General features: G+C 42.2%; 2 protein-coding genes across 2 annotated transcripts in view; one reads left to right on the top strand and one right to left on the bottom strand.

Moving 5' to 3' along the window:
* The window catches only part of dock2 (dedicator of cytokinesis 2), a 101,700-nt gene that overhangs the window by 32,603 nt on the left and 42,688 nt on the right, over positions 1-26,409 (bottom strand). The gene's annotated exons all lie outside the window — the stretch shown is intronic.
* insyn2b (inhibitory synaptic factor family member 2B) lies at positions 1,053-26,374 on the top strand. The gene is made up of 4 exons (XM_079672756.1): positions 1,053-1,741; positions 14,067-15,985; positions 18,464-18,538; positions 24,145-26,374. Exons 2-4 carry the CDS (start codon positions 14,424-14,426, stop codon positions 24,326-24,328), a joined length of 1,821 nt encoding a protein of 606 aa, XP_079528882.1. The 5' UTR covers positions 1,053-1,741; positions 14,067-14,423; the 3' UTR covers positions 24,329-26,374.

The raw sequence follows: 26,409 nt of genomic DNA on the forward strand, positions 1-26,409 counted from the left end.
GTGAGTCCACTGTAAGTGGCGCATCGCCAGTTATTTTCAGATGGGAGAGGGGTCAGGAGGGACATTTACGCAAACGCTGCATCGAGGGACCACTCTCAAACACACATAATAATTCATTGTCCATACACACAGCTGCATCACTGAGTGTCATAACTCAGAGCAGTTACAAAAGCCTTTGCACAAATATGGGAACACAACAGTTAAACTACATTTACTTTGTTCGTGTTCACTTAGTACACATATTATAAGTATGATGACATTATTCATTATATAAAATGAATAATTAAATGTATACTGGTTTCTAGTTAAAACCCTTAAACGTGCCTGTGAAAGATGTGCAAATTATTCTCATCTTCCCTGATGCATGACGAATGAGGAAATTCATTTGCAGAAACAAAACTCCTGCCGTGCACAAAAGACAATGCACTCATAATGAAGCATAATTAGAACCTGATGTCACATGGCGTTTAATCTCACTTTCTATTGAATTGATCTTGTTTTCTGTGTAGTTTGCCGGGAGAAAGAAAGCCCCCCCCCCCTCAGCTTGCATGAATGGGAGCAGGAAAATAAAGAGAATGACACGGAAGGAAAGAGTTGGCTGGGAGGTGGGATGGTCAAACACAGGGGATGAGCATAAGTGAGGGATGGAGATAAAAGTAGAGGAAAGAATGGTGTGAGGAGACTTAAGTGGAGCAAAGGAGAGAGGGGGGGGGGGGGAGCGACAAAACAACTCGAAGGGGGGAGTGAGGTGAAGCTACCAGAGAGAGGGAGTGACAGAGCGAGAAGCAACAGTAGACTACAAAGATATAAATAAGGTGACTGATAGAAGAGAGAGTGTGTTTCTCTGTGTGTGTGTGTGTGTGTGTGTGTGTGTGTGTGTGTGTGTGTGTGTGTGTGTGTGAGTGTGTGTGTGTGTGTGTGTGTGTGTGTGTGTGTGTGTGTGTGTGTTACTCTGTCCTGGCTCGTCTCCCAGGAGCAGACAGTTCTGCGCTGCCAAAGTTTCACTGGGTCTACCACCATGCCAGGGTCAATGCACTCTCAAACACAAACACACACACACACACACACACACACACACACACACACACACACACACACACACACACACACACACACACACACACACACACACACACACACACACACACACACACACACACACACACACACACACACACACACACACACACACACACACACACACACACACACACACACACACAGACACACACACACACACACACACACGCACACACACACACACACACACACACACACACACACACACAGACACACAGCAAAGGATTAGCCATCAGTAAAGGGACAGAAATGGGGATACATGTACAGTACAGAGAGAGTGAAAAAGAGAGAAGGTACACTATAGGAAATAACAAGGTAGTTACTTTACAGTATTCGAGAAACAGGTAAGAGCTTAAGAGGAAGGGTGAGAGAAAAAATACATTAGGTATTTTAAAAAAACGTGATTGAGATGAATCAGAAAGAGTGAGAGAGAGAGAGAGAGGGAGAGTGAAAGAAAGGGAGGAGGGGGAAAGAGAGAGAGGAGGGAGGCTCACCGGGCTCCGAGAGCATGCGAGGATCAGTAGCAACAGAATGAGACGGAGAGAGAGATAGAGAGCGGTAAAGAGTCAGAGGAGTGTGCTGCTGAGGACTAAAGGACTATCAGAGATGAGAGAGAGACACGGAGAACAAGCATGCGGACCAACGAGAAGGAGAAGAGAAGGTAAGTGACTCAGAATGCAATGAAACACAGTTGTTAGGGATATTACAGTGTGAGGAAGTGTGTGACGTGAGCCGCAAATGTTTGCTTCTTGGTAAATATGCTCTATTTTGACCCTGAGGAATCTCTCTGGTCTCGTAGCGGACAGCTTGTACTTTAAAGCAGCTCATTCAAGATGTAGGACACTGGTCAGTACTTGAATGGAGGTCCTGGTGATTGAATGGAAGCAAGCGACAGTGAGCCCGTGGGAGGAATAGGCAAATATCCTTAGGTTTAACCTCTGGACTCCAAACACATCAGAACAGCAGTGATTGGTCAACTAATAGATCAGTTAATCAAATTAAGAAAATAAACGTTAACTATTTTGATAGTGATTAAAGTAATTATTTTCATACAAAAGTGAATATTAAAATTCCTCTTGAAAACACGGGCATACATATTTTCTTATTTTTATATCACAATGACCTGAACACCTCTGAGTGTATGACTCACACAACAAGACCTCACTGAAGACTTTGAGGGGACCAAACAATTTATCAATATATTTAGATAATAATGGGTAAAATGGGTTTCCTATAGAGTCGATAGCTTTGACAAAAGTGAGCGCAGCTCTACTTCAGGAAATGCTGTTTATAGCAACTTTATTAAATGTATGTGTATTTCTGTTTAAAGAAGTAGAGTGATGAGTTGACAGTGATGACAGCATCACAGTGTTGGTATATGTTGGTGTGTGTGTTTGTTTGTTTGATTGATTGTGTGTGTATTGCAGGTGAGTAATCCTATCCATCTGTCACAGTAGGATTAGCTGCATATGATTACGTCTGTGTACAGTACGTCTACGTGCATTTTTTGTCTTACCACACAAATGTATTACAACTTTTGCTTTGAACACATACCCCAAATGCTCCTGCTGATTTACATATGTGCATATGTGTGTGTGTGTATGTGTATGTGTATGTGTATGTGTATGTGTATGTGTGTGTATGTGTTTTTATGTGTGTTCCCCGCTGCTATTAAAAACCCTCAGAACAGCTAATACAGCTTTAATATGGGATTATATTGCAATAACCCTTCTCTTATACACTAATGCTGAACCTGTGCATCTGGGTATGGGTGTGCGTGTATGTATAGTGTGTGTGTGTGTGTGTGTGTGTGTGTGTGTGTGTGTGTGTGTGTGTGTGTGTGTGTGTGTGTGTGTGTGTGTGTGTGTGTGTGTGTGTGTGTGTGTGTGTGTGTGTGTGTGTGTGTGTTTGTGTGTTTGAGAGAGAGAGAGAGCGAGTGAGCCCGAGAGAGAATAAGCAAATATGTGCACAGATATGAGAGAACTGAGGGTTTGGATAGATGTGACCCATGCACTTAACTATTATACAACTTCATCAATCAGTTAAGAACATCATTTAGAATGACTGTTTGTGCCTACGCATGTGTGTGTGCATGTGTCTATGTTACACTATCACAGCCTTTCATTGGCACAGACAGTATTCATCTAGTCCATCACAGGGGAAATGTTGAAGAGGAAGGTCAAAAATGTCATCAATTTCATTCAATGTTGCATGAAAAACATAAAAAAGTGTTTACAACATTGGACCTGTGGCAATAAAACAAAGTTTGTGATACGCATTTCTTTATGCTAAAAAATAAGTGAGCTTGGGGTAATAAGTGATGAATCTGAATACGGCATTTTTGAAGGTATTTCTAATATTATTGTAATTTTGAGGAGTTTTGTATATTTGTTTTAAGTCAACTGAGACTCACACAAACTAAAACTTAATTTATCCTGGCAACCTTTCATCTTGTCTATTAAAATCATGCAGGCAGAGATAACACTGCATACATTTGAGCTCCTGTAGCACATGACGAGATAATTTGGAGCTGTACAATTCTAATTGGAGACCAGGGAAAGCAAATCAATGGGTTATGACATTAGGCTGCATTGACTTAACATACATCACTTTCCCCCTGAGAATGAAAGATGATAGGGAGGGAGAGAGACAGAGATTAAAGGAGATTGACAGTGAGACAGGCTTGAAGAAGAAGTGTGTACTTTCATATGCATCTTTGTGTCATTGCTATTGCTATTGACACTCTGCTAACAGAGCAGGTGATGAGATGCAGGGAAATAAAAAAGATCTAGAAAATCAGAGGGGCAAGAAGATGGATGAGGGAGAGGACAGAAGGGCAGCAGGGGCAACAGGATGGGGGGAAGAGGAGGAGAGATAGATTGGGGGTTAATGATGGAGAGATAGGATGGGATGTGCGGACAGGATGAGTGATATGGCAGTAAAGAGAGGGGTGACGTGAGAGAATAGGATAAAGAGAACAGAAAGCCATGAGAGATTAAGGGTAGGTAAAATGGAGGCATAAAAGAAGAGGTGCCATAAAGAGAAAGAAAAGAGAGAGGGGTATGCACATTCGAGAAGATATCCAAAACGGAATATATCACACGCTACTAGCCACGTTGTGTATGGTCACGCATCTGCAAGTCCTCTTTTAACTTAAACACTTCCCGCTTCATCTCTGATGTTCAAATATTTGCACATTTCTCATAAATATTCAGTTTTACATTGGTTTCTCTGCACCACTGCTCAACCAACACATTCCTCCAGCCAACAACAAAACAAATGAATTAAGCTGGCAGATGGATTTATCAATGATACGCCCTTTGTCTATATTTCAGCCCTTTTCTTTTCACACCTGGTTGTAAATATCCCCACACCATAAAACCAAGCAGAACATTCCATTTTCTTCTTTTAGGACCCTCTGAGTGGAACAGTAGATCTCTACGAATTATGTCCAATTTCCCCCTCATAAACAAGCAAAAGAAGCTCAAATGCATTGAAACTAATGACAAAATGCAATCTATTTGGATGAATGTGTGCTAGAGGAGCTTGTCTCAACAAATCCTTTTGGTGAATGGATATGTGTGGAAGTTTATTTAATATTTTAACCCTTTCATTTATTTACTTGAATTAATGAGTTAAAGTTAATATCCTTGTTATCATCATCTGAGGGTTCCTCAGAGAAAAGGATGACAACTCCTCACAGGTCTAATACAAAATTAAGTAATATCTAACTTAATTAATTTCCAGCCTCCGTCTTATTTATGCACTACTGAGTGTTTAATAATACACACACTTGTTGAAGAGTGACAGTGTTGGCTGACAACCCATCGCTCTGAGGGCACACGAGGCAACACTTGAAATCATGCTTTTCATTCTTTTTCAGAGCAAACTTAATCCTCATAGGCGTAACAAAGATGGTGGGCCAGATTGTACCATAAATATATGAACACACAGCACACAATGTGCTCTAGAACAGTGCTCCCTAAGTGGATGCCTTGAGGAACGGCTAAGGGTGCCGCAATATTTATCATAGCATTGTTCATTTATGGTGTGTTTCTAATACGGCACATCACTTTTGAAACATCTATTGATTGTTGCAGGTTGTCATGATAACACAACATGCTTTCTGCCTCAGGAGTTTTTCAGCAGCTCAGTAAATCCCCCAAAAATTGTGACCGTTGGAGCAAGCAAGGAAAAGATTTGACACAGGGAACAGAGCTCAAATACATGTTGGTACATCTCAGCCCTCAACACAGTCTGAGACAAACAACACAACAACAATCAGAGCAAAGACTCTTCTGCTGAGCTGCTTGTGGGAAGTGGATATCAATTGTTTCTGCTTTACAGAGGTATTGCACGTTTCAAACTTGATATACTGTGTGATGTGACTCTCTCGTCTCTGGTGACATGCAGCCAATAGCTTCCAGTTTATTTTGTTTATTTTAGATATATAATATACAATATAAACACATTTAAACATTTTGTGAAACTGAGCTTCGTGTTTAGACCCCATTTTGTCATTTTTAATTGTGTTTATTGTACATCTATTCATGTTATGTGAAGTGTTGGGTCACAATTACAAAGAATTGCAGTGGCCTAAATAGTTTAGGAACCATTGCTGTGGAGCAAAGTCATTTAAATATTCTTATAATTGCCATCAAATTGAATGGAATCAAATATGTGTGTAGGAAACCAAAATTAAGTTCTCATGTTGCCAGCCGGATAGAAACAGTTTCCATTGTTGAAAGTAACTGCCTTGAAGTGACACGTCCTATAAGCGAGGCACACAATCTGCTCCAGACAATGCTTCACTGAGAACCAACCTCGCATTATGCAGCGTTGGCTGAGATACTTGGCTTTTGTGAGATGATGAACATTTGCCTTTGTGGCTTCTGGCTTCTCGATTGAAATGCTGATTAAAGTGCACTGTCCATGAAAAACACAGTTGTATCCAATTAAAACACACAACGGAAACAGAGTGCACAAAGCTGACTAAGTGGTGGTGTTTTGGTGATCATTACTGGATCCTTCTGTGTGTCTAAGGGACAGGGATACATGTTACCGTTGTACTGTATGGTGGCACTTTAGAAAAGGTGAAACCAGTGACCAATTTTTTTATTTTTTTTATTATCATACATTTTTTATTGCAACATCTTCAATTTACAACACAGTACAGAAGACAATTCAGGTTGCACAACATTTTGGATTAATTAAATCCCATCCCTCTATCCTACATCCCACCCACCTACCCACCCACTCCATAGCCCAACCCCACCCACCCACTCCATCGCCCACCTACCACACCCCCCCCTCCACCAACCACCAGGGCAACAATATCCCCTCAGGGATAGCATTCTTATCTGGTCAGGAGCTCCTTTAAGTTAGATATCAGATTTGTCCACATTAAAATTGTATCAGGTTTTGCATCGTTGATTCTTGCAGAGGGCAGTTCAAGGTAATAAATGTTGAAAAAACTCGGAAGCCAGTGAGAACTTGAAATATCGTGAGGAGGTTTCCAACATTGGACTATAATCTTTTTAGCTGCAGTCAAGCCTGTTAGCCAGATTTTGCGAGTTTTCCACGTAAGGGAAATGTGAGATTCATCATTTAGAAGATGTGCAGCAGGTTCCATTGGTAATCTCAACCCTATTAAATATGTAAGGGTACTAATAACCTTCCACCAAAAGTGTAATACTCCTGGGCACTCCCATACCACATGTAAGAAAGAGCCAATGGTTCCCTGGTGACAAAAATGAACAATATGGGTCAGGTACCAATCTTATTCTGTGTCTAGTTATTGGTGTTAGATATGCTCTGACAACATTTCAGATGTATATACTGATGGTTTGGGTTTTTTGAAGCACCCGTAACATTAGCCCAATTTGCATCCCAATCCAATCCTTAATTCTTCTAAAGTGGATATTTCCCTATCCTATGCTCTCATTCCTGATGTAGGCATATATTTCTGGGAGTTAAGATTATTATAGATAAACTAAACTATTTGTTTGGGAGCACTCTGCACCCAACGCAGAATAGGATGTTCTTTCAAATCTGACCCCCAGGGGACCCCATAGGCTTTACAGGCAGACCTTATTCTAAAGTAAAAGAAGAGAGAATGTTGATCAATATTATATTGAGAGACCAGTTTTTGAAAGTCATGAATACAATTTTCCCCATTAATGTCCTGAAGAGTTTTAATACCTTTATTCACCCAAGCTTTGTTGTTAAATGGTTTGCCCCCAGTCAATAGGTTATGATTGTTCCATAATGGAGATGACCTACACCACACACTCTTAAAGTTTCGGAATTTCCCTGCTGTTCTGAACACTTTAATCATATAAGTTAAAATTGGACCGTATAGTAAATCACATTTTTTGGTAGATATACCTAAAAGGACAAAGTCCCTTAATCTTATCGGCGCTATTAAGTCTTGTTCCATATTCTTCCAAGATGACATTTTATCTTCATCTACCCAATAGCTGAGAGATCTTAATATGAATGCCCAATGATATAGTTTAAAATGTGAGCATGCCAATCCCCCCTCTGATCTTTGGAGATACATTTATTAACATGATTCAAACATTGTATGTGAATCCTACAGCTCGAGTATGTGTGTGAGGAAGCTTCTCCGACTTATCTGACATAAAACGGGGTACAAGGCAAGGAGACCCTCTGTCTCCTTTCATTTTCAATCTATCCATCGAACCACTGGCACAATTCATTAGGAATTGCCCTCAGATTTCCCCCATCACAATAGGTGGAACGTCACATTCTATATCACTATATGCAGACGATACATTAGTCTGTATGGCAGATGTTCAGTGAACCCTCCCCTGTGTCTTGGAAGTAGTGGAGCAGTTTGGGAAGCTTTCGGGATACAAGATTAACCTATCAAAATCAACACTGATGCTTTTAACATAGGCCAAAGTGAAGTGTCCCTCCCACCCCAAATCAATGTTTCAAATGAGGTCCTCTATTTAGGTATTAAGGTTATTACTTCCTTATCATCTATAGCTAAAACAAATTACTCTTTAGTTTTGAAGAAAATAGAAGAAGATATTACAAGATGGAAACACCTTCCAGCATCAGTCCCAGCCCGTTTATGGGTTGCTAAAATGAGCACATTGCCACGCATACATTTCGTAAGCTCAATCATCCCTCTAGCACCTCCAACAGGATACTGGCAAAAACTAGATTCTTTACTACGATGCTATATCTGGAATGGTAAACGACCCAGTATAAAATGGTCACCAATTATGAAAACAAACCAAAAAAATGATTAGAAAAGCATCTACATCTGTAATGCAGCAAATATTGGACATAATGAATTGCAAGGTTTAGTATGTTCTTCTCCTTCTAATACTCACATAAAGATATTTTCTTAACTTACTTATTGCACGCACATGTATCCTCATTTCACATTCAAAGTAAAGCATAGGCAGCCTTATATTTTCTAAAGAGCTGGGAAAGGATTCCAAGTCATTCTGCTGAGTTTCCTTTTTAGTACCGTGTGATTTCGAGTGAAGCAGGGTAGTTGTAGCTGTAATGAGCGTCAAACTGACCTGTCTGACAGCTTGTCTGCTGATCACCACGGCAGTCCTTTCCAATCATCAATTACATTAGAACAAGTAGAACAAGGGCTCTTAATAATCTAGTAGCTCAGACTTAAACCTAGCAGATCATTGTGCCAACTTGAGTGACATCTCTTAACGACAAAATGGTCCCTAACATAATGTACTGTTATCTTTACAGTTCCAAAGGCTTGCATTATCAGAGAAAGCTAAAATAGTCATCTTTGGTTGCTTTGAGCACACACAGCAGAATAACAAAAGAACTACACAACCCAAAATGCAGTGTGTGCCCTGTCTCAAATGGGTGAAGTGCTCAGTTTGTTCGGCTCTGCTTGGTAAGTGGGAGAGAGACAGTTAGCGAGAAAAGCAGTGTGATTACAGAGCAGTAAAGCGAGTCTAGGTCTCCCTTTAACACACACCCGTCAATCGGTGAGTGAAAAATGATCTCACCTTGAAACAACAGGGGACTGATTCACTGGAGCATTTAGTGCGCTGTTAACACTGCTGGGCGTAGGTGCACACTCATCCACACACGCACGCACGCACGCACGCACGCACGCACGCACGCACGCACGCACGCACGCACGCACGCACGCACGCACGCACGCACGCACGCACGCACGCACGCACGCACGCACGCACGCACGCACGCACGCACGCACGCACGCACGCACGCACGCACGCACGCACGCACGCACGCACACACACACACACACACACACACACACACACACACACACACACACACACACACACACACACACACACACACACACACACACACACACACACACACACACACAAAGATAATTCTGCCCATATCCACCAACTGGTAAATTAAACTCATTGCACGTATAAACTGATGTTATAAAAAGATGTCTAGAAACTCCCTGAAGTGTTTTGAGGCAGTGTGAGTGTTTGTGGTGACAGATGCTCAAACATGCTTTGCAGCGCGTATTGATTACTGGCCTGCCATGTGTCGCTCCCCAGATCTTCCTCTCTTTTAATGTCTCGTCACGCATCTCCCTCCGCCATGCTCCTCTGTTTATTCATTAACCAACCCTATTAATCACTTTTGGAGATGTCAACTTAGGAAAATGGGCCTTCACTTCTTATCCTCTCACACACACAAGCATCACTTTCATCTTGTCTGTGGTCGTTCTTCTTCATCTCTTCTCTCGCCCTGTATCCCTACACCACCAATTTGCACTTCCCTGTGCTACCGTCTCCTCTTTTTGCTTTTATTTGGACGCCTCTCATACATCCCCTTCTCCTCCTCGCTAATTTTGCACAGCCAGAGGTGTGATGTGGGTGGGAGACAACGTTTTGATATAGAGTCAGAGGATGAGGGGAGAGAGAAATGCACAGAATATCAAAGAGCGACAGAGATGGGAAAGGGGGCGGTGAGTGGAAAAGTGCCACAACAAACACAGGTAATGATGAAAAGTGAAGGCAGCGAGAGAGGAGTTGTTCCAATAAGATGTAGGGAAAGAAAGAGAGCTAGAGAGTGGTAGAAAGATCGAGAGACAGTCGGGCGAGTCAGACAAATTGACTTCTGAAGATATGGTGTCACTTGACAGCCTGCAGGTCAGGGGTGAGGAGTGAGACTTGAGATGGTACGCACACACACACACACACACACACACACACACACACACACACACACACACACACACACACACACACACACACACACACACACACACACACACACACACACACACACACACACACACACACACACACACACACACACACACACACACACACACACACACACACACACACACACACACACACACACACACACACACACACACACACACACACACACACACACACACACACACACACACACACACACACAAATAGGCAGGAACAGCAAGCGGAGAGAGGAAGTTTGCTGCAGCAGGTGTTCTGGTGTCTGGCTTGGCTTCTGGTGAAGTAAAAAAATCATGCAAAACAAATGCCTGGAAATTAACTGCAGTGAAATTGACTTGATTTCCAGGGCGAAAACACATACACACTCAGAAATGCACACTTGTACATATGCGTGCACATCTGGAATCTTCACCCTTGCCTTCACACAAACATGCACATGGTTTGCTCTCTCAAATTGCTTTGCATCTCTCTCTCTCTCTCTCTCTCTCTCTCTCTCTCCATTTCTGTTTTCTCAGGAAAAATATCATTATTATACGAAAACACATCTCAGTCCATTTCTCATCCACCTGGTGGCTGAGGGTCATGCTTTGCAAATATATTTCCCACAGACACACACTACCAAAAACAAACACACACACACACACAAACAGAAGGCAAGAGGATGCCACATTTATACCCCAATGAGAGAGGGAGGAAAGGTAGGAAAATTATAATTGCATACCTGAAAGGATGGGTGAACTCTGGGTAAGGGCCTCTGTGGCCCATTGCAGGAAACTTTTTTACCACAGTTACCCTGGCAACAAATCCTAAACAGTCTAGACTGTCAGACATAATGTGACCACTTTCTAGCTTTAAAGCAATATAGACTTTCTTGCTACTAACACACTGTCAAGATGTTCATAAAAATAGCAGCAATATGTCACTGAAGCAGAAAGTCCTTTGATCTATAGTGCCTTATGTAAAGTGCTTATATTTGGAAGCTCCGCCAGCTGTCAGTGAAGATCTCGAGCACCATTGTGTCCCGGGAACTTTGTCAGGAGCACTAAGTGCACAGGGCTATGTGACACACACACAAACTGTTGTCCCAGCTAACATGAAGAGAGGTTCATACAGTAGGGATACAGACTGAGAACTGTCTAAAATAATATTATTCCCAATCCAATACTGCGGCCCCATGGGCAGACCACCAGCATAATAAACTATATTCACTCAGTTTTCATATTTAATGATAATAAATGAAAACTGAAATTCCAGAAAGGCTGCAATAATAATTACACTGGCTGTCAGTGGAAAGGGCTAAAATGCCCATTTCTATTCTGCTCATGCTGACAAAACAGCATGTGACATCCGGCTTCAACATGAGAAGATATATGTCACACAGAGCGTTACTTTGAGTGAATGTGTGCATAACTTTAATCCTGAATACATATGAACTATTATATCAGCAGTCAGGTACATCCCAGGCAGAATGAGTCCACAAGAGAAATTATTTTGTAACCGCTACAGGGCTAATGACTAAAACTCTGAAAACCCCGAACATGAATCTGACATCTTCCTTGGCGGTTCAAACAAAACGCTTAATGAATAATCTTTTTTTTTGTGTCATTTTTACTGACCACAAACTTAGACGTTGAACGTTATAACCAGTGTCCTCCTGATGGGATGCAACACACACCAAGCTGCACTCTTGGAGACGATGCAAAGAGGGGGCACTCAGGATCCTCTCCAGAGGCTGCACCCCCCCACCGCACATCCTATCTCCTCGGAGCAGGAGGAGACAGGCAGCCATTCAGCTGGTCAAAGAAATATTGGATGTTGATGAAACAGCCACTCAATGCTTTGCTCTCACAAACAAGAGCAGAAATACCCAGACTACTAGAGAGCTGCAACAGTCTTACACTCGTCCAATGCAGAAATCAGAAACCCTGCCTACAGCACTCACACTTGACACTACACATTAGAATTGACAAAAAAAGAAGCTTACCTGATGTCTTGTGTTTGTTGTGTTTTTATGTTTCGTGGCATTTTTATTGTATGCACGGTTGTATGTAAGTGTATGATTGTATTTGTAAATGTAAGTCTGTTAATACTGTAGAAACATATATTTAATTTCTATTCCTTATTATTAATGTAAATTCTGTTTCTATTCAGTTAACTGGGAACAGCAAAGGGAATACAATTGAACTTCTATTGAATGGTTTTGTAAACAACAAGGCCATAGTTTATTTATTTTTGAATAATATTGCACCGCTCCAACCTCGACCCTAGAACACAAGGATCTGTGCTGCAATGTTGCACCAGCTGGCATGAAATAATCTCTTCCTCTGTGTGTTTGTTCGTATGCCAGTTAGGCTAACATCACACACTGACTGCAATGAGAGGAAGACACTGTGGTGAAGATAGGGGCAAAAGAAAACGACATATTGATGGAGAAAAAAAGAAGAGTTCTGTCTGCTGATTGGTTGATTGATGCATCGGACTCAATTTCATGCACAAATGATAGTTTCTGGTTTTCTTGTTATTTGCCTAAAAAGACATTTGTTGGAAAGCAACCACATTCAGCATACTGGCTTCCCGAGTTGGGCAGGGGTCTGATTTAAATTGACATTAGGTGGATAGAAAGAAAGCGGCTGAAATGTCTGACCTGGGTCCACAACACGTCTAAAATATATTGATGCTTGCATTGTGTGCGGACAATTTGAACTCACAAAACAATCGTGTAAGATAACTGCCAAACACCTACATTTAAAAAAAAAAAGAGCTTAATAGGTGTGGCTAGGTGATTTGATACGTTTTAATCACTGACAAATTCTGCTCCATCTTGTTTTTCATACTCATAAATACAGTATATCTAAACAAACTTTATTTGCTCTCTTACAGTACATTTACTTTTTGTTCTTCTATGTATCCAGGCAATGCGTACTGCTGCAATGACCCAATTTCCTCCAGAGGAAAATGTTGATGTATTGCCCTAATTTCATCAGCTAATCATAGTGTCACAGTGCAACATTCAAGTATTCTGGGTCAATTCTCAAGTGATTTCAAGTTGTTCAAGTAAAATGGCTGATTTTGCTCCATTTTTGAAATTCAAAGTTTTACCAATAATATTAAAGATAAGATTTAAAAACAATATAGCAACAAATTTAAATCATTCTTCCTAACAAACCATTGACCAATACATCCACATATATTAGGCTAAGGTTTAAGCAACATTCAACCGCACTGACAAACAGGATGATCAGTAGTAACAATATGGTAGTTTCATACCGAACTCATCTGATAGATTTCCAAAGGCAACTTTGAGAGATGTCAAGGAATGATGCATCATGGAGCCGGAGGCATACATAACCTCATATGAAAGTTGTCACACAGTGTCTTTATGTACAAAAATACAATATGTGAAGTCCCTAAATCAAATACTTTTGACTTGCTATGGTAGGGTGGGGTCCACTTATATATAGATATATAAGCTATTACCTTCAAGATACCCTATTTCTGCTCCCTGGAGAGGAACGGCTTGCTGAGATTTAGTGTTTTGCCTCCCTAACTGCCACCTACCTGCTAGTCTAATAAGAGGTTGATAGAGTTCTATCGATCTGGTCAGTGTGTGCATTCAGTCGAGGTTGAAGCCTTTATATGGTGCTTTACGTGCCTAATGTCTGTGTCTTCTAGCCAATCTCACATTTTTTCCCTGTTTCCCTCCTTTCTGTGGTTTCTCTCATTTACTGCCTCTCTTTTCCTTTCTCTCTCCAGATCAAACTCGCAATGCACAGAGAATCCTTCCAACTCCTCATCTGCGGGTCGCTGCTTAGAAACTGAGGAAAGCCTTGACAGTGATGTCCAATCAGGAGTAGCTAATCTAGTAAGGCGGTCATTAATGAAAGGACATTGAGGGTTTAAAGCCTTATTGGTTATTGGATTCCTGTCTTCAGCTTCGACTTACAAACTCTCTCCCGCTGCCTCACAAACACACAAATTCATTTGGGTAAACAAATGTTGGACACATTCCCTGTTTTGTATTGGACATAATCCTGCTGACGCTGGCCGATGTCACTGCTTGACTCCATCCCGCTCAGCTCCCCAGGGGGCTGAGCCGACCTGCGGGGGAGTATGGGCAGGAGAGTGGCTGACCCAACCAATCCGGTGCCTGCGCTGGGGGTTCCCCTGGCAGGGGGGAGATGGGGGCCGCTGTGCAGTGTCGGGGTGCAAACATCTCCCGGGCTGCGGACTCTTTCCTCCATCAAACGTCACGGCAGCCAACCAAACAACTCACATCGCCCGCAATCCATGTCAATGGACAAAACAACGACATGGGGAGATCTCAGAAGTGACAGCAACAGTCTGCTAGTGTCAAAGGACACTTCTCAGAACGAGATTAACACCCTGACACAGGAAGACATGGGGTCACAGGGGTCGGGCAGCGGAGTTTACTGCCAGATAAAAAATATACGGACAAACCCCAAGGACACTAAAGATAAAAGGACAGCTCGGTATACAAATGGCAGTGTGGTAGCCTCTGACGCAGTGGGAGGGGTCTGCACTGACGCCTCAGAATGTAAGGAGCCGGCTCGGGAGAGGAGGAGGGTGCAGTCTCTACGAGGGGAGGGCCAACGCTCGGCTTTGAAGACGGGGAGTGTTGGTACGACCGTGCACGCCACCCCGCCGCGGCCCTGTCGAGTGATGCCGACTTCCCCACCGAACATGTGTGGGGCATGTGGGCGGAGACGATCACAGATTACACCGTGCACAGGAGCATGTCGCAGGAAGGCTGTCAATCAAATATCAGCCAGCCAGACTTTACCTAATCCGCCACGGAAACCGTCCGTTGCTCCCAACCAAGCAAGAAAAGAGCCTGCCCTGGACTCTCTGTCTTACACCAAAAACACAGCAAACACCCCCCGACATACATCACTAAAGACTTCTCAAGTACCACAGCTGTCTCACACTATACCAAAAACACACAGCTCACATTCCAACCACACATCACACACACAGAACAAAAACCAGTCGAAGCAGCAGACAAGGCCACATTCTGCAGACTTTACGCATTACAAGGACTCCGCCACGCAAACAACTGACACACAAGTGAACAACAACAACACAGACAGAACTACAGCTGCCGCACATACACAACGACCACACACACCATCTGCTGAGGCAACAGAGCCACAATCATCTGTCAAACACAAGTATGAGTCGGCTAAAATCCAGCACACTGATGAACACACGCACCAACACACATCAGTCTGTATCACTGCTACACATCCAGCTCCTTCCCTTTACAGTGACTTAAAATGTACAGAAACTCCACGTAAAAACTCGAAACCCACCTGTTCTAAACCAGCCACACCCGTTGCGCAAACCAAAAGCACCCAGGGGACCCCAAAAACTCCCAAACAAACAACATCTAAGGAAGAGATGAAACTCAAGGACTACACAAAACAGAAGAGCAAATCATTTGAGGACCACACTCTGCCTTGTACGACTCATTTGAAAGCACAATGTAATGGAGCTCCCGGAGGGTTGTTGGATAAAACCACAGGGAAGCCCCCCCGCGGGCTGGAGAGCCAGCTGCATAGTGTGGAAGAGAACCTACAGTCGAATCAGGAGAAGATCAAGGTGCTTCTCAACGTCATACAAGACCTGGAGAAGAGCAAGGCCCTCAGCGAAGGGTGAGAGAAGGGAGTTACAGGGGGTGAATTGGGAGAGAATAAGAGGTAGAGGGGATAGAAGGCTATAACAAGAAAAGGAGAAGGAGAAGTGGAAGATTTTGTGTGAAATGTCACAAAACAAGAGGGTTAGGGACCAAGACAAATAGCAAAAAATTGAGGAATATTCCTTCCAGTATTGTTTCAGTAAGAGGGTGAGAGAAAGAAGAGATGGTGTCAAGGGAGCGCGCGAGACTGAGAAGAGAGTATACTTGAGTTTCTATGGCAATATACACCGACAGGCTTTCAAGTCTGTGTAATAGATTTCAAATGTCAGGCCAGTGGAGAATGGTTGTCGTGTGATTGTGTGTGTGTGTGTGTGTGTGTGTGTGTGTGTGTGTGTGTGTGTGTGTGTGTGTGTGTGTGTGTGTGTGTGTGTGTGTGTGTGTGTGTGTGTGTGTGTGTGTGTGTGTGTGTGTGTGTGTGTGAGATCCAATTCTAAAAGGATATACGATACCTGTCTGTGTTCAACGCTATCAGATAATCATCTTATATACCTTTAGGGTATATAAGCTCCCCAAGGTAAGGGTCCCTGAGAGACAAAGCAAACTAATCATGTCTTTCTTTCTCTCTCTCTCTTCTGCTAATTATGTTTGTTCTTAAACCCTCCTCTCCTGCTCCACATCCTTTGTTTCTCTCCATGTCATAAATCCCAGTTTGCTTTCCGTAGTCACTTCATTTTAATCAAAGCCCTTCCCTTTCTTCGAGGCTCTTGAACCTGCTTCAAGCTATTCATCCTTTTTCTATACCTCTGCCCTTGCACCTCTATTTCCTTCATTATTAATTACCACCTTTTTCTGTCTATCTTTCTCCACATATGCATCAGGCCTGCTACCAAAAAACTATGAATCACTTTATTTCCCTCACACCTTTCTATCGGCCCTGACAACCTGTCCATCACTCTGCCCTGCTGTCAAGTGTCAGCTTTCACTCTGTTTTCGTTCTCTATTCTCTTCTCTTCATTTCACCTTTACTGTCAGTGTAGTTTATTCTATGTGTCTTTCTCCCATCCTAACTTGCAAACCACTTCTTCCTAATCCATCCTGCGTATTGATTATTCTCCTCCTCCAAAACAACCTTAAACCAATTCCTTCCACTTGTGTGTCATCTTCTCTATAAAGATCTGTCTTCGTCCACCTAAACTTCCTCTTTAAGTGTTTTTAATCTTTACTCATGTTGTCACCCTTCTTCTTTCTGTTCAGGGTTACCAGATGTCTCTTGCTTCAGACTAATCCCTATCAGATTACCTTTGAGAAATGCAGTTTGAGCCGCACACCAGGTCTTGTAAACTCGGTGTACAGTACATGCTGTCCTGGCCTGTGTGAGCAACTGCATAAGAATATGTATTTATATTCTTCAAAGTGTGTGAGTGTTTGCCTGCTCATGACTGATACTAAGAGTGTGAGAGTAGGGTTTAAAAGGTGCAGACAGGAGAGAAAAGGAGAGACAGAAAGAGAACGCAATTAAGAGAAAAAAGAGACGCAGAAAAGAGAACCAGCAAGTAAGAGGGTCTGCATGCATCTGATGCACTGCCAGGAATGAAAGCACTCTAAGTGGGCTGCTGTGATAAAAGTGTCGGCTGAGCTAAGAGGCTGTGCTCAGCTCCGTGTGTTTTTCTTTCTCTCCCGCAGAAAATACTTGTCTTGTCTGGCTGGCGTTGTAGGGAGGGGGGGGGGGGGGGGGGAGGGGGGGGGAATGATGCCAGTCACAAGGTCTAACCCCATGTAATTAAAATGACTATTTTGTCAAAATAAATCAGCCACTCCCTCGTCGACACAGTTCAGTAAAGGGGCAGCCAACTTTTCCAATCCAAAAAGAAGCCTTTTAATTAAATGGCAGTCGGCAAGAGCTTATCAGATCTTTTTATCCGACTTTATTTCCTAACAAGCTCTGTAGTCTTGTTCAACCTGGATAACAGAGTTTGAATGTGTTAGCATGTTTTCTTTGAAATAAACAACATTTTTTAAAATTGGTATTTATAAAAAAAACGATAATTGTCACTGAACACTGTTTATGATATTGATATCATCTAATGATTGGCTTGCAACTAACCAACCCACACAGCCATTGAACACAACGCTTGGTGTTTTATTTATCTGCCTGGAATGCCAAGCAGTCAACCCACGAGGGTCTTCAGGTGACGTCCTGAATACTGTTCGGGTGCAACAAAACATCACAAGCTATTTTGTGTCCGTTCAGAATCCCCAGAGAACACAACTGATGTGGGAGAGACTAATACCAATGGTAACAACAGCAGTAGAGGGAATGATACTTCTTTCAGTATGAAAATCAGAGCCTGTTGTTAGTTCAAAATTATTATTTCTTTTATTTTTCTTTCCAAACAACAAAACCTGATCCTTGTTATTATTAGTGAAATAAAAACTAATTATCAGTGGTAAAAAAAGGCATTTGTTCCCTGTTTTACACGTGTTGTTTCTGCAGGCGCAGCTCATACAGAACTGGCCAGGACATTAACAACTGCCCCACCTGCCAAAAGACAGCCTGCATCATCTACAGGTAACCGGCATAATGAGCTGACGGCTTTACACAACCCAAACAACTGCATGCCTTTTGTCCCCTTGATTTCTTTCAGCTTTTCCATTTGTAATGAATGACTTATTCAGAACATCTTTTATTGTATCTTCTCGTCTTTCGTCACGGTATCCTGCTGCCTCTGCCCTTTTCTCAGTCTCTGATAATTGTACTTCTCATACAATATATCTCTATTATATGAAACAGTGTGTGAACCCATTCAACAATAGTGAAATGAATCCAAGCCCTATTAGCCGAGGATGCTCTTAAAGTTATTTAGACACACAATTATTGTTCTGTGCAAATAGGCAAATTAATTCAGCACCTAAGTGATGCATCTTCCCTGTTTCCGTGGTCCCTCGTGTGTGTGGCCTAAATAAGTAATTGCATTCTCGGATCCTATGCAGTTTACAGAGCTGCATCCTTATCTGATACCGCATACAGTAGTTTAATCCTCCCATCCCTTTTCATTATGTAAATCACTCCATATTTTCATCCCATGCTCAAGCTATCTTTCTTTCATCTCTAACTTTCAATCAAACCGTTTTTCTCTTTACATCCTTCCATCTGTCACATGCCAACGTTCTAATCACCTGCATCCCACTCCCACACTCTTTATGTGCACTGCATACACAAGCTGGAAATGTTTGTTTAAACATACAGTAGCATAATACAAGTGGCCTGTCGCAATTGTCTGATCGTTATTGCTTAGCATATTCATAGGATAACACAATAAAGGAAATTCAGAGCCAATAAGAAAATGAGCAATAAAAACAAGTCATTGAAAGCCAAGGTTATAACTGAGGCCACAAATAGAGAGTGTGTTTCTGTCCGCCAGATAAATAAAGAGTCCTCAGCAAAGGTTTCAATGTCTGGAAACAAATGTTGAAACAGAGATGGATACTCTAGAATGTACTGCTATCGGACAGGTTGTTTTGTCTGAGCTAATATGAAACTTTGCTGGTTGCTTATAAAGACAAATGGTGACAGAGGAGGCAGAAAGTCTCCCCAACAGCTTCAGCAGTGTGTTTGACAGCTCTGCCGGGGAACGTTATGCTGGAGCTGGTGCTTCCATCCAGCTTTTTTAAATTAAATTGTCCACATCAAAATGTGTGGATGGAAACATGGTGCTAAAAGAGTAGCCAGGGTCCATTTAGGAATACATCAGTGTGTACTCTTGGCTTGGTGAGTGTGTAGAGACACAGCGACAGTCATGGTGAACCGCTCAGGCAGGTTTTGACGAACAACATCCAAGCAGAAAAGAATAATCAGTGAAGCTGTCTTTTCTTTGTTACTTTTGAAAAGTAGAATTAAGGGTGCATTCACACCTAATAGTCCGTTTTCTGGTGCACACCAGACGACAGTTTGTTTCATTGTTTCATTTTTCAGAATGTTCGGTTTGCGTTCACACGGGCAAAACTCGAACGGACTATAAACTTTAAACCAAAGTCATGTGCACGGAAATGCTGTTCAACCATTGGTCAGACATTAAGGGGGTAAAAATGCAAATCCCGGAAATTTCTACCGGAGTCTCCGCCATGGAGCATCGGCACTTTCGGCAGGTTATTCTCATGCTGCTGTTAATCTGGAGATCAACAGACACTAGCGGCCCGCGCATATGATTATATAATCAGACAACGTCCGTTAAAAAACATTATAACACATATAATGAGAGACGTTTTGCAGTAAGGACGGGCGTTTCACCGACAACAGGTGTTCTTACTTTAAGATGGACTTTTATTAATCCCTCGTGGGGAAATTGTTTCTTTTATGTAGCTGACGGATAATTTTTACTTTACACGACACTGTTCAACACTTCATTCTGCTTCAGTCTTTAACTAAACAACCACGGGTGTCTTGAAAGACTCTTTCGCTAAAGATTTTGAAGATATCCGCGTTCTTGTGACACGTAAATACTACGCTTCCTGCGTTCACACCAGCAATGAACCGCTCCAGAGTTCGCAAGCAAGCGCTCCGAGACCACCTATTTCAGCGGACCAGAGTCCGGTTGTTTAGTTCACTTAAGAGGTCTCGGATTGTGTTCACACCGACCCAAATGAACCGGACCAAGCGACTAAACGCACCAGGGTTCGATTCAACCGGACTATACAAGGCAGGTGTGTCTCCTTCTAGATTATTAACTTGTCTTGGGTGCGTTCACACCTGCCTTGTATAGTAATATTGATATAGATATATATATAGAAATGGAAAAGTCTACTTGCTGTTACTGGAATAATCTGGCATCAAAACCTCATTTTAGTCTTAAACTGTTTTGTGTGCATGTATACGACCTAAACTATGCTTTGAAACTGATGTTGCTTGTTTACAAATATAAATCTTCATGCAGGACGCAAGGGATAACGAAACATTTTCCGGGCCTTTATCTCTCCAGTTCTCCCTCACTCAAAAAAATGAGCTTCCCAGAAGCCTCATATGTATGCATCCCTCCTGTATTCTCACTTTATTTAATCTCTCCATCTCATCACTCTTCCAACTCCCTCATCACCCTATTCTCCCCTTGATCTTAATTAAAACAGCCGGATCCTTGTTAGTTGTAATGAACTCCACGGGGAAAGGACTGCCACATGGTAATAGAAGCATACATCCTTAGATTCATACAGATGAGCACATATATACATATAACAGACACAACTCCCCCACTCTACACAGTGCATTTTCTCATATACAAGAACATAACCTGAAGATGAAAGCACTTGAAGTAGCATTTCACAAACACGATTGCTCAAAGAAAGCATTATTCTGGTAAATGTTCAGTTTTTCGAAAATGTCCTCACATGATGGAACTTAATTTAAAAAAGGCTACAAAAGAAAGAAAGAAAAACAAAATGTAGAGGTGTATGACATTTGTTCAGATACATTCTGTTTACAGGACTTAAAGGACTATTTTGTTCTATGTAATGTTATTATTTTACCTTTAAAAGAAACTACCCTGTAATCCTGTAATAACAGTAAATAAGACTTTAAAATACTTTCAAGGCCCTGAATTGAGATATCTTTAGACCACTTGTTTTCCAAGGGCCTGGAGCTATCCGGATCTCAACAGCAAGTTGCTTTTCTCACTTCATTATCATCCCTCTTTTCTCTCTTCTCAGTTTCACAGATGTTACCTTCCAACTTTTGCACAGTTGCAAATATGATCATGTATACACATATGCTAATTTAAAAAAAATGAATCAGCTATTATTGGATACGTCTATGCATGCATTTCATGCTTACTTGCATGCTCACACTCATACATACCGACAAACAAAGAAACGGATATACTTCACGCTTTCTGAAAATGTTAATGACTTAGACAGATATGCAGTATCTGCTTCATAATCATTTTTCTTCTCATATATCAGCATAACTTCCTTTACACACATTATATATGCAGAAACAATTTCCAGTTGCCCATTGTGACAAAGACACACAAAAGTCAGAAGCTCAATTTGTTTGATGAGAGGCCTTATCAAGCCCTCAGAGAGGATTCTCAGTAAAGAGCGTGAGAGATAGGAAGGAGACACACATAAGCGGAGGATAAATTACGCGTGGGACTGAACCATCCATCCTAATGAATTGTGGTGAAAAAAGTGGTTTTGATGTGGGCTGGCTGCCTGAAGATGTTTTGCCATTGTCAGCGCTAATTAATCTGTATCACAAGAGGAACTTTTGACAGGCCTCTTTTTTCTCCCAACGCTGAACACTTCAAACACACACATATATGAACACACTGACAAAATACTTCTGAGACTTGCTTCCACTCATACAGCAGTAACAGCACACACTACATGCACAACCTAAGTATAACCCCGTTCACGACATGACTTACCTTCACTTTAAACAAAAAGAGAAGGTTTAAACATTTAACAGGTTCTTAGAAGCAACACTAACCCAGTCATGCACACAGTTGCAAAGAAGCTGACAGCTTGCAGACCGAATTAAGAGCAGGGGCTTTTCCCACTGTGCCGTAATCTGTCGAACAATGGTGGAAGGGAGGTAGATATGGGTAGAGGGAGGTAGTTAGAGAGAATTTAAAGAGGGGGAGGTTGAGAGACCCGACAGAGGAAGAAAAGTCCTCTCTAAAACAAGAACCACTATAAATTGAGTGAATGTGGGAAAGGTGCACCACTTATGTTTCCTTATATATATATGTTGTGTATAGGTATAGTTCATCTCCTTTATTATTTATTCATGGCAGCCATATTCCGAACACCAGAGCTTTTACTTTCCCCTTATGACTCGTTCCGTCTGTGCCTCCATTTCTGCCCTCCTCCTCTCCTCCTTTACCTCCCTCTGAGATTTATTTTCTTCAGGACCTCTCTGCCCTCTTTTATTAAGCTTGCTATTTCTTTTATTTACCCACCGCTGCGTCCCCCCGTCGAGGAGAAATCAGCTTCTTTCCTCTTTCATTCCATAAATCCATGGACATTCCCTTTCCCCCCCACACTCAGCCGGGGGGCTTGTTGTGGAAGAAGCTCATGATGGATGTCAGGGGAGGAGCATATGCATATGTGTGTGTGTGTGTGTGTGTGTGTGTGTGTGTGTGTGTGTGTGTGTGTGTGTGTGTGTGTGTGTGTGTGTGTGTGTGTGTGTGTGTGTGTGTGTGTGTGTGTGTGTGTGTGTGTGTGTGTGTGTGTGTGTGTGTGTGTGTGTGTGTGTGTGTGTGTGTGTGTGTGTGTGTGTGTGTGTGTGTGTGTGTGTGTGTGTGTTGCCTCATCATGTGGCTCATTACCTTCAGATGCCGGGCCCTATGCGACTCCTCCCCTATAATCCAACTCGACACACACTCACATAATCCTTCACACACAAACAAATTTACTGAAAGGAGAAAGAAACTCCAAGGCTACACTATGACCCGCAGCGGTGGCCACTTCGGAGAGATGGAGAGGAAAAGTGTGAGAGAGATGAGAGTTGGGCAGTGGAAATATAGAAGCATAGAAAAGGAAAGCCAAGAGGGTCTGCTTTGAACACATCAGAAGAGCAAAGAAAAAAACATTCTCCCCTATGCTCCTCTCTTTAGCTCCGCCATTTCTGAAAAGACCCCTTTCCCTCCTCTCTTTTCCTGCTCTCTTCCCAATCCACTCGTCTCACCAGCCTGTCATCTCTCGGTGCATGAAGCGCGAAAGAATACAATGGCTGGAAATACGTGCAGAGTGAGACCTCTGTGAAAATGGGAGTGTGTGTGCGTGTGTGTGCGTTTGCTGAAGGTGCATGTATCAGAGTTAAGAACACAACATGGTTTCACACCTCTATATAAAAATGTATTATGCGTGAGTACAGCCCCTGTCTTTAGGTGTTGTCAGCAATTTACGATCCACTTTACATTTTAATGTCACTAAAACTCCTTCGCTCACCTCTTCTCAATCCCTCTCTCTAATCTCTCTTTCTGCAGAGTACACCTATACCTGTAGTCAAAACGCTCTGCTCATACGCTCCTCGGCACCCCCATATCTAATCTCCTTTTGTGAATAAATTGGCAATTTTTATGAATTTGACTTTAACTGACCCAAGTTCAAACTCTAACTGTGCTCCCACTGCTTCTCCTGTCTCCTCCTCCTTCTCCGGCTCTCTCTGTCTCTCCTCTCCAGTGTGGAGCATGATTTCCGACAGCAGGAGGGACGCTTCCAGGGGGTGATGGAGGCCCTGGATGGGGAGTATGATGTTCCTGCATTGACTCTGACCAAGCCCACCCTAGCCCCTTCTTCCGCAAGTCGTCCCAGCACCAAGGCGCGTGTCAAGAAGCTCCGTAAGAAGTGTTTTTGGTGGCTGTAAAATCTGGGAAAAAGCACCTTTCCAAGCATATGGGTGTAGCAGGAGACTACAGGCCTCAAACTTTTGGAACATAGTGTTCCCCTTCTGGTCTCCGGGGTGTGACATGTTTTTCAGTGTCATTTTCAGTGGTGGCTTCTTTTTTTTAAGCAGCATCCCTGTAAATGGCACTTTTCCCACGGCAATCCATCTTCAGCTCTACAAAATATACATTACAGGACGAGGTAGAGAAAGAGAAAATGGGGATCTGCTGAACTTTGTTCTCTGATATACCCAAGAGGGTTATTGAGGACGACCATGACCCTCCCTCTGTGGGACTCAAGCAGCTAATATGAGATTACATTTTGACTCAAAGTGAGGATACTGTTCTCCCATTATAATTAAAAAAGAGATGAAGCATCAAATCTTTGGATGACAGACAGGAGTATTATTTTTCACTTGGCTGAGTGGTTGGTGAGGCATATGGACAGATGTATGAACGGATTTATCCCAAGATGGATTCACGCTACAGCTGGGAAATAATCCCCACATCAATCTTTTCTGAGTCCCAGCTATAAGCACTGGTATCAGAATGATTTTGTTGATCCAAGCAATCTAACAACAAAATCGGAATACTGTGTCTTTGGACGGAGTGAGAGCCAACATGAATGTAGCAACGACTGAATAGCTATAGAGGACATATGTGGGACAGAATGATGCTCTCTGGAAACAAACAGCTCGCTGGATGGATATCAGGGTTTGGAGAGCACAGTGGGCTGTGTTAAGAATATATTAAGAGAAGAAGTGATAGGCAGCACGCCGATAGACCTTTTCAAAGTGCTTTCAAAAATGCTGTCAGCGTTGTTTGACAGAGTGATTGATTCTCACCTTTGACCTCACCAGGACAAAGTGGAAGTGTTTTGTTGTAAACTCAAGCTTGTTTTAAGGATTTCACTCACACACACACACACACACACACACACACACACACACACACACACACACACACACACACACACACACACACACACACACACACACACACACACACACACACACACACACACACACACACACACACACACACACACACACACACACACACACACACACACACACTTTGAACCAATGCAAACTAGGGGGTAGAACAGTTAGTTATCGGCCTGTACTCATGTTTCAAATGTGTATCAATACTTGCAAAGCCTAAGCTGATACAGCACCTATACATTCTGTATGATCACTGTGAGACTTGCTGTGTATTTCTGAAGCTTTGCTTAAGTTCACGTTGCAAAAATCATGCAGCGGAATGCTTTGTTGTTGTGCAACATATGGAGAGCCCGACATAATCTGTTTCATGTGATTTAGCACCCATCAACTGTGACTGCAGTTTCACAGTGAGTACATGCACTAAGTTACCCAGTGAATTGAACAGAATAAAACGCTTTTTTAAAAAGCTATTCCTCAATAACAAACATGACCTTGTTCACATAAGATAAACATCTGGTAACATTAAGCTATAATAAAGCAAACAAATGCTAAAATCATTCACACACATCTTAACAAAATAGACAGACAAATCAGTATTTTTATCAGGTGAAGCTACTTTATCCTATTTTAAAGTTAAGTTGTACCAATACATGTCTTAATGTATATCATAACAAAATGTGTGGGTTAATATACAGTATCTTTTCATAAATTATATATTGGCAGACTACTCTAGCGTCCATCCCTGTTGGAAACACACCCACATCATTATTTTCCCCACAAACACACACCATTTGCACACTGCTTAGCCCACAGCAGTTTAGAGGTTAACCATTACATTTTAAAAGGACCTACTCCAGCTGCTTCTGGCTGACAGGTTTGCCACCAATTAGACCACTGGATGAAACCACACTCACTAATTAACCCAACAGTGTGTGAGCTCCCACAATCCCCCTCTCTTCCTGATCTTCCTCTTGTATGTACAATAAAGTGTGTATTTTAAACAAAATGTCATTGTGTTGAAATACTTTGTGTTTCAAAATGAAGTCCTATAGCAGAAGAGTGGTTGGTCTTTATATGAATACATTTGAAAGAGGTGAGAAAAGAGAGGAGGTTCTGCA

Source organism: Notothenia rossii (assembly GCF_949606895.1).
Source record: "Notothenia rossii genome assembly, chromosome: 3".
In the NCBI taxonomy this organism is placed as follows: Eukaryota; Metazoa; Chordata; class Actinopteri; order Perciformes; family Nototheniidae; genus Notothenia; species Notothenia rossii.